The sequence below is a fragment of the Myotis brandtii genome, unplaced genomic scaffold (assembly GCF_000412655.1).
Source record: "Myotis brandtii unplaced genomic scaffold, ASM41265v1 scaffold561, whole genome shotgun sequence".
NCBI lineage: Eukaryota > Metazoa > Chordata > Mammalia > Chiroptera > Vespertilionidae > Myotis > Myotis brandtii.
Window position 1 is genome coordinate 1102002 of NW_005370085.1, and position 9688 is coordinate 1111689.

Below are 9688 nucleotides of genomic sequence, written 5' to 3' on the forward strand. Positions count from 1 at the left end.
CTGCAGACAGCGTGGGAGGCAGGGTCTCCGTCCCCGCGACTGGGCACCCGTCCCCGCTCCCGCCAGCTCCTGCAGGGGGCGCTGCTGTGGGGCTTGGTGATGGACGCAGAAATAAAATGATTGCTCCAAACTCAGCACGGTTCTCACTCCCCAATGACGTTATTTTTGCTCGTGAAGGGTTTAAGCCAGAGAGGTGAAATGTATTCCTACGGTTTTTAGGTCCTTTAAAAACTCGGGACTTTATCCGTGACCAATAGCAGTGGCTGTAAAGGGTTACATGTTTCCATGAAAAGTGTGCATGTGTGTATCGTATATCCTAGTTCTAGGTGCTTTGATTGGGGAGACGAAGATGGGAAAGAGTAAAAACTTCCTCACCCCCCATCTGGTCCATCCTGAATTCTGAAACACAGAATATTTTGTAGCAGGTTCAGTGGCTGACTTGTGTTTGTTTCTGTTGGAAACTTTTTACTTTTTATTATTTTTTCCCCAAATATATTTTTATTGATTTCAGAGAGGAAGGAAGAGGGGGAGATAGAAACATCAGTGATGAGAGAGAATCATTGATCGGCTGCCTCCTGCACGCCCCCCACTGGGAATTGAGCCCACAACCCTGGCATGTGCCCGGAATCGAACCTGAGACCCTTTAGTCCGAAGGCCGACTCTCTATCCACCGAGCCAAACTGGCTAGGGCTGTTGAAAACTTTTAAAAAATATATATGGCCCTAGCTGGTTTTGCCCAGTGGATAGAGGTCGGCCTGAGGACTGAAGGGTCCCAGGTTTGATTCTGGTCAAGGGCACATGCCCGGGTTGCAGGCTCCATCCGCAGTGGGGGGCGTGCAGGAGGCAGCTGATCAATGATTCTCTTTCATCGTTTAGTGTGTCCAAAGACAGGGTTCTGTTCATGTGTTTCGAGGAGGCCCAATCCTCTCTAGTGATGGGAAATTTGGCCAAGGGTAGGATTATGTGAAAATAGAATGAGAACATTCAGCCTTGCTCCTGGGCTGCCCTGCCACCCATCCATGGAGACAGCCCCTGGGCCCTGAGAGTTGGGAGGAGGTGGCCCTCTGGGCTGTGGCAGGGTGCCTCCCACCTGGCCCCTCTCCCTCCCTGGCCGCCCTGCAGCCACAAACACTCAAGTTAGCAAGGACCTGACCTTCAGGGGAAAGCAATAGAGACTCTCTTTTCTCTCTTTTTTAAAGATTTATTTCTTGAAGTCATAAATATTTTATTGGGATGTGAGGTGCAAAATAAATAAATATAAATAAATAAATAAATAAATAAATAAATAAAATAGAAATAGAAATAGAAATAGAAATAGAAATAGAAATAGAAATAGAAATAAAGAAACCAAACCTATGGTGGACAGAATTTACCTGAGAGCTGGTCTAGTGGGGGTGGGGCTTGGTTTGAGTATACGGATATCCTTGGTAGCTGTCTTTTGCTTTTCAGACCATGGTGAGGATATCCTGAGAGCTATGGATGCATAAAGAGGTCTGTTGCTTTTGGACCTGATGACCCTCAATGATGTGGCTGGGGACTTCAGGGAAGAATGGAAACTACTTAGAGAATCCTCTTCAGGGATACGACCCAGCGCCGTTAGAAGAATGGGCTCTCAAAGGGTAAGGATGCTACCCTCCTTTATTTATTTACTCTTAATATGTTTTTATTGATTTTTAGAGAGAGAGGAAGGGAGAGTGAGAGAGAGAGAGAAACGAGAGAGAGAGAGAAACATCAATGATGAGAGAGAAACATCATCCACTGACTGCCTCCTGCACGCCCCCTATTGGGGATCAAGCCCACAACCGGGGTATGTGCCCTGACCGGGAATCGAACCAGTGACCTTTGGGTTCCTGGGTGGACGCTCAACCACTGAGCCATACCCAGCCGGGCAGGATGCTACTCTCCTTTAGATTTAAGCCCTATATTTTAAAAGGGCCGAGGTCTAAATGGTCTCTAGGGATGCTGGCCTCTTAGAGCTCCAGTTCCCTGTGAGAATAACTGTTGCCTTCCTGGCAGAGAAAGGAGGACTTCCATTTTTATGGCTCTTTATGGTTTTCAGATGCCTTTGGTATTTATTATCTTGTTAATATCTCACCATAACCTTTCGATGCATGTATTATCTTCCACCTTTTCCAGCTCAGGACACTGGGGCTCAAAGGTAAGTGCCAGAGGTGAGAGCACAAATCAGGTCTTTGTGGAAAATGGATAAAAATAAATAAATAGAAATAGAAATAAAGAAACCAAACCTTCTATGGTGGACAGAATTTACCTGAGAGCTGGTCTAGTGGGGGTGGGGCTTGGTTTGAGTATACAGATATCCTTGGTAGCTGTCTTTTGCTTTTCAGACCATGGTGAGGATATCCTGAGAGCTATGGATGCATAAAGAGGTCTGTTGCTTTTGGACCTGATGACCCTCAATGATGTGGCTGGGGACTTCAGGGAAGAATGGAAACTACTTAGAGAATCCTCTTCAGGGATACGACCCAGCGCCGTTAGAAGAATGGGCTCTCAAAGGGTAAGGATGCTACCCTCCTTTATTTATTTACTCTTAATATGTTTTTATTGATTTTTAGAGAGAGAGGAAGGGAGAGTGAGAGAGAGAGAGAAACGAGAGAGAGAGAAACATCAATGATGAGAGAGAAGCATCATCCACTGACTGCCTCCTGCACGCCCCCTATTGGGGATCAAGCCCACAACCCGGGTATGTGCCCTGACCGGGAATCGAACCAGTGACCTTTGGGTTCCTGGGTGGACGCTCAACCACTGAGCCATACCCAGCCGGGCAGGATGCTACTCTCCTTTAGATTTAAGCCCTATATTTTAAAAGGGCCGAGGTCTAAATGGTCTCTAGGGATGCTGGCCTCTTAGAGCTCCAGTTCCCTGTGAGAATAACTGTTGCCTTCCTGGCAGAGAAAGGAGGACTTCCATTTTTATGGCTCTTTATGGTTTTCAGATGCCTTTGGTATTTATTATCTTGTTAATATCTCACCATAACCTTTCGATGCATGTATTATCTTCCACCTTTTCCAGCTCAGGACACTGGGGCTCAAAGGTAAGTGCCAGAGGTGAGAGCACAAATCAGGTCTTTGTGGAAAATGGGGAATATGTACATACAAGTAATATATACTCGTTGAAGAAAAAAAACATGCAAAATGAAAACAGAAGTTATCCATTCCACCACTAAAAAGTTACTGTGCCTCCATATATAAAATTAAAAGCATAATACACATACATACTTATACAATTAAAAAAACAAGTACATATAGAATTAGAAAATGATACAAAAACAAAAGAAAAAATTGGGATCATACTGTATATTCCAGTTGTACATTCTATTTTCTTTCTTTAAAATATATGTTTATTGATTTCAGAGAAGGAGGGTGAGGGAGAGGGAGGTAGAAACATCAATGATGAGAGAGAATCATTGATCGGCTGTGTCCTGCACGCCCCACACTGGGGATCGGGCCCACAACCTGGGCATGTGCCCTGACCCGGAATCGAACCGTGACCTCCTGGTTCATAGGTCAACACTCAATCACTGAGCCATGCCAGCTGGGCCATTCTACTTTCTTATACATTATATTATGAATATATTTTGACAACAATATCTTCCTCTATACCACTTAAAATAACCATTTAGTATTCTGTCATGTGAGTACAATAATTTGAATTAGATTGAACTATATATTTGACCATTTTTTACTTATAAAATGGCAGTTTCGAAAGGTGGGGGGAAGGTGGGTGGGTGGTTAGTGATTAAAGAGCTTGTATGCATATATGCATAACCCATGGACACAGGGATGGTGAAGGCCTGGGGTGGGGGACAGAGGTGGGCTAGACAGGGTCAATGGGGGAAAAAGAAGAGGGACATATGTAATACTTTCAACAATAGGGTTGTGGACTCAATCCCTGTTAGGTCCTGATTAAGTAATTAAATGTATACCCCCTCACCTGGGAATTGACCTTTATTTTTATTTATTTATTATTTTTTAATTTTTTGTTTTTTATTTTCATTGATTTCAGAGAGGAAGGGAGAGGGAGAGAGAGATAGAAACATCAATAATGAGAGGGGATCATCCATTGGCTACCTCCTGCACACTCCCTCCTGGGGATTGAGCCCGCAACCCAGGCATTTCAGGTACATTTCTCTGACTGGAATCGAACCCTGGACCTTCAGTCCGCAGGCCGACACTCCATCTACTGAGTCAGACCAGCTAGGGCTGGGAATTGACCTTTAGACCACTTTACCACCGACATTCCCCTTTGCTTAGATCACATTCCACTTGCTAAGACCATTATCCTTCCCCTCTGGACCTGCCCAGAGAATTCTCCGCCCAGAAAAAGCCTACCTGGAGTCTTTAAAATCTGTGTCTTCCAGTCCCCGGGTGCTGGCACTATTTTGGGGCTCAGCCCATCTGGTTTTCCAAATGACCTAAGAAATTCATAATTCTTTACTACTTCTGGCCTCATATGTACTTCCTTCAGCGACCCTAACAATAGATATTTATGTAGAGGGGGGAAAAACATAGCATAACAATCCCCAGTGGGGGGCGTGCAGGAGGCAGCTGGTGGATGATGTTTCTCTCTCATCCATGTTTCTATCTCTCTATCGCCCTCCCTTCATCCTCTCTAAAAATCTCAATAAAAACATATTTTAAAAAAATAAATGGCAGTTTCGTATGGCTCAAATATGCCTTTCGTATGCCTTTGTTGTGGGACATTTAATTGATTTATGTCATTTCCAGATTCTCACCAGTATTGTGATAAACAACTCTTAGCTAATTGTCTTTTTTTATAGTCTTCTTTATTGAAGTATAATTAGTTAATAAATAGCTAATATGTCTTTTGCACAAGTTTTATTTTTTTTCATTTTCTTACAATTCCCAGAATTAGAATTTCTGGGTCCAAAAATTGGTACATTTCTCGGTATTTGATATTTTTGCCAAATGCCTTCTAAAAAGATTAAATCAATTTATTTATTCCATTTCTTCATAGTCTACCATCATGGTAGATATTATATTTTAAGAGTCTGGGTTAATTAATAGTGATAGCTAACATTTATTGAGGACTTACCACTTAATCCTTATAACTCTATAAAGTAGACCTTATCATTATCCTTAATTTATAGATAAAGACATCGGCACAGAGAGTCGAAGTAACTTTCCTGAGGTCACACAGCTAGTAAGAGACAGGGTTAGGATTCAAACTCAGGCAATATGACTCTTGGGTTTGCACTCTTCACCTCTACACTTATTGCCTAAGTGTATCATTGTTTTAATTTTTTAAAATATGTTTTTTTAAATTGGTTTTAGAGAGAGGAAGGGAGAGGGACACAGAGATAGCAACATCAATGAGAGAGAAACATCATCAATTGGCTGCCTCCTGCACACCCCCTACTGGGGATCAAGCCCAAAACCTGGGCATGTGCCCTGACTGGGAATCGAACCAGTGACCTTTTGTTTCATGGGTTGATGCTCAACCACTGAGCCACAGAGGCCGGACAATCATTTTAATTTAAATTTCTTTGGTTAATAGTAAGTGTAAGATTTTCCATATATTTATAGGCTACTTTTCTTTCTTTTGTGAATTGCCTATGTTCATTATTTTTTTTCTTACAAGTGTTTGTCTTTTTCTCAGAGCTGTATCTATTGCTGTCCTTCTGGGAAAAATTTAAAGGCCAATATTATAGTTAACTTCCTTGATTCTCTCTAAGGGTGAGGTCATGGCGGCTTTGTTTCTGATAAAATTATCTTTCCACAGGGGTTTAGCCTTGTGCCTTCAGAGATGAGTTATTGTACTTACCCTAGAGTTTCAATGACCTATGTCTGATTTTTAAAAAAAAATTTATTGTTGAAAGTATTACATATGTCCCCTTTTATCCTCCATCCACCCCCACCAGCCTCCTCACCCCCCACTCCAGGCCCTCACCACCCCACTGTCTGCATCCATGGGTTATGCATATATGCATACACAGTCTTTGGTTGATTACCTCCCACCCACACATCCTCCCCCGCCTTCCCTCTGAGATTCTGCTGGTTTTTTGTTTTGTTTTTTTAATGGGAGGAAAAGGGTTTTTCCTCAGCCTTTTGGGGAGATCACCCTCTTTTATCACTTTATCGTGGCTGCCCTTTTAAACATGAGCGTTTCTCTGGATGTCCCCTTCTACCTAGGGAAGGAGGAGGGCTTACATTTTGGCCAGGCCTTGTGTGATTGGCTCAGATCAACATTCTCTGTTCATCTTCCTGTGTAGGATTTCTAGACCAAGTGTCATCTCCCAGCTGGAACAGAAAGACGAGTCATGGCTTCTACCACTCCAACATTTTGAAGCAAGGGAGATCCTAAGGGAAAGTCACTCAGGTGAGATGTGAGTGTTACTTGGTGGGAGAAGAATGTGAAATGCTGCCCTGGAGTTTTGTTCTTCCCATCGGAAGTTTAAATTTGAGTTCTTGGGCAGTCACAAATTGACCAAATAAAGTCTCTTTTAAAGTAAGCATTTCACTTTCGTTTCCACAATGACATCTTTGAAAGGAGTTGCCTAATTTTGACAACATGTGGCTTACTCTTGAAGGATGTAAAGGTCATCTCAAGATTTATCTGGTCATCCTATATAATAAAGAGGTAATATGCAAATTGACCATCACTCCAACACACAAGATGGCCAGCACAAGATGGCCAGCAGGGGAGGACAGTTGGGGGCTACCAGGCCATCAAGGGAGGGCAGTTAGGGGTGACCGGGCCAGCAGGGGAGGACAGTTGGGGGCGACCAGGCTGTCAAGGGAGGGCAGTTAGGGGTGACCGGGCCAGCAGGGGAGGGCAGTTGGGGGCAACCAGGCCTGCAGGGGAAGACAGTTAGGGGGGACCAGACCGGCAGGGGAGGGCAGTTAGGGGCAATTGGGCTGACAAGGGAGCAGTTAGGCATCAATCAGGCTGGCAGGGGAGTGGTTAGGGGGTGATCAGGCAGGCAGGCAGATGAGCAGTTGGGAGCCAGCAGTCCACTGGGATCGGGCCTAAATGGGCTGTTGGACATCCCTCAAGGGGTCCCAGATTGGAAAGGGTGCAGGCTGGGTTGAGGGACACCCCCCCCCATCCACGAATTTTGTGCACCGGGGCTCTAATAATAAAATAAAAACAGTTTAGGAATTCATGTTTTCTGTGAGCTCAATGAACATCAATAAACTTTTCACAGAGTGAAAACCAAAGTAGTCAAATTAAGTATAGTCTGTTGCAAAAACACTAATTTTAATCTTTCTTGCTGCCCTCTGATGTACGTTCCTGACAACTTTATTCTTAGTCACTTCTGTTAATTTTTCAGACTTGGAGAATCAGCTGGAAAAACTCCACCAGGATGTTTCTGAAACAGCAGAACAAAGCAGAACATCCTCAGAAGGGGCCAATAAAGATGTTTATCAGACTCCCAGCTGGGGAGGAAGCTGGGAGAGGGGCCTTGAATTAGAACCTGGAACCCTCCCAGGGGAGGGCCATCGGGACAAGGATTTAAACAAGCTCCTGGATGGATATGCAGGAAAGAAGCCTGTGTGTGCAGAATGTGGGAAAACCTTTAACCAGAGCTCCTATCTCATTAGACACCTAAGAACCCACACCGGCGAGAGGCCTTATAAATGCACTGAGTGTGGGAAAGGCTTCAAGCAGAGTTCAGACCTCGTCACCCATCGCAGAACACACACAGGAGAGAAACCCTACCAGTGCAGTGGGTGTGAGAAAAAATTCGGCGACAGCTCAACACTCATCAAACATCAGAGGACCCACACAGGCGAGAGGCCCTATGAGTGCCCAGAGTGTGGGAAGACTTTTGGGCGGAAGCCACACCTCATCATGCACCAAAGAACCCACACCGGAGAGAAGCCCTACACGTGCCTCAAATGTCACAAAAGCTTCAGCCGAAGCTCCAATTTCATCACCCACCAGAGGACCCACACAGGAGTGAAGCCTTACCGGTGCGATGACTGCGGGGAGAGTTTCAGCCAAAGCTCGGATCTGATCAAGCACCGGCGAACCCACACGGGGGAGCGGCCCTTTAAATGCCCCGAGTGCGGGAAGGGCTTCACGGACAGTTCCCATTTCGTCGCGCACATGAGCACGCACTCGGGAGAGAGGCCATTCAGCTGCCCCTCCTGCCCCAAGAGTTTCAGCCAGAGCTCCCATCTGGTCACGCACCAGAGGACCCACACCGGCGAGCGGCCTTTTAAGTGTGACGGCTGTGGCAAAGGGTTCGCCGACAGCTCTGCCCTCGTTAAGCACCAGCGGATCCACACGGGAGAGAGACCCTACAGGTGTGGCGAGTGTGGGAAGAGCTTCAATCAGAGCTCCCACTTTGTGACCCATCAGCGGATCCACTTAGGAGAGAGACCGTATCCGTGCCCCGAGTGTGGCAAAACCTTCAATCAGCGTTCCCACTTCCTGACACACCAGAGAACACACACAGGAGAAAAACCTTTCCACTGTAGTAAATGTGACAAGAGCTTCCGTCAGAAAGCACACCTTTTATGCCATCAAAACACTCATTTCATTTAGGAAATAATCTTTAGTGGTTTTGCTGTTCCCTTCCAAAAATTTTAAAAAATATATATATATTTCTATTGACTTCAGAGAGAAAGGGAGAGGAAGCGAGAGAGAGAGAGAGAGAGAGAGAGAGAGAGAGAAACATAAATGATCAGAGAATCATTGATTGGCTGGCTCCTGCATGCCCCCCACTGGGGATTGAGCCTGCAACCCAGGCATGCGCCCTTGACCGGAATTGAACCTGCGACCCTTCAGTCTACAGGCAGATGCTCTATCCATTGAGCCAAACCGGCCAGGGCCAAATTTTAATCTTTAAGTACCCCAATAGAGAAAACTACCTTCAAGTACCCCAACTAGGAACCTGGGCACCAGTGGTTCAAGTTGGGCTCTAATCTGTTCCCTATCTTTCTTTCTTTTTTTTTTTTCATGTTTTAATGGTAAGGATAAACCTATAGGCTCCAAACAATGTTTGAACACAAAAGGCATTCCTTCAATGTTTTTGATGGATTCTTAGGGAAATATAAATTGAATGGTTGATGCCTGGTTACTATAAGAGAAGTGAAATAAAGGTGACCTAAAGGTCTCATGTAAGCCACCTAGTACAGTGCCTGCCCTAGTAGGCTCCTAGTAACAAAATGGTCACGTTATCATTAAAATGATGAATACTTGAGATCTTATATAAAGCCCTCAATATTGTGCCTGCCCCTTAAAAGACACTCCATGCCAAGCTGGTTGCTTATATCAGCCTTATTACACAGGAAGGCATTTATTAGGGCAGCCCTGCGAGCCGAGGACTTGCAAGCAATTAGGTTGGCATTAGATTTGGGATGTGAGCGCCCAGATTTCATAAAACAGAAAACACTCTCCCAAGCCAGTGCTATGCAGGCCATTCGTCACAGATGTCTCATTGCCATGACGAGGCAGAATTAGTCTTAGAGGATGTTTGCGGTCTTGTGACTAAGAGGCTGAAAGAATTTCTGAAGCTTTCGGTACAGCAGCAGTGCCTGAGGTGCTCCCATGGGCGGTTTGCTGCCATCTGAGGCACAGAAAGGTCCAGGGACAAGCCAGCCAGAGGGACCTGGAAGAGGACTGCCACGTTGTGGAAACAAGATTCCTGAGACGACGGGGCAACGCTACAGGGACCCTTCCCGGCATCCAGCTGCAGGAA

General features: G+C 45.1%; 1 protein-coding gene across 5 annotated transcripts in view; it reads left to right on the plus strand.

The window, feature by feature from the left end:
- ZNF774 (zinc finger protein 774) overlaps positions 1-8635 on the plus strand; it is a 9702-nt gene extending 1067 nt beyond the window's left edge. The window contains exons 1-4 of one of the 5 annotated variants that reach the window (XM_014549630.1): positions 32-193; positions 1450-1619; positions 6251-6357; positions 7313-8635. In XM_014549630.1, the coding sequence (XP_014405116.1) occupies positions 1522-1619; positions 6251-6357; positions 7313-8532 (1425 nt within the window). In that variant the 5' untranslated portion in view covers positions 32-193; positions 1450-1521 and the 3' untranslated portion in view covers positions 8533-8635. Of the gene's footprint in view, positions 1-31; positions 194-1449; positions 1620-2230; positions 2516-6250; positions 6358-7312 lie in introns of those variants that run through there. The other 4 variants (XM_014549628.1, XM_005878479.2, XM_014549629.1 and 1 more) reach the window with 4 other exon arrangements.
- Positions 8636-9688: the final 1053 nt, after the last annotated feature.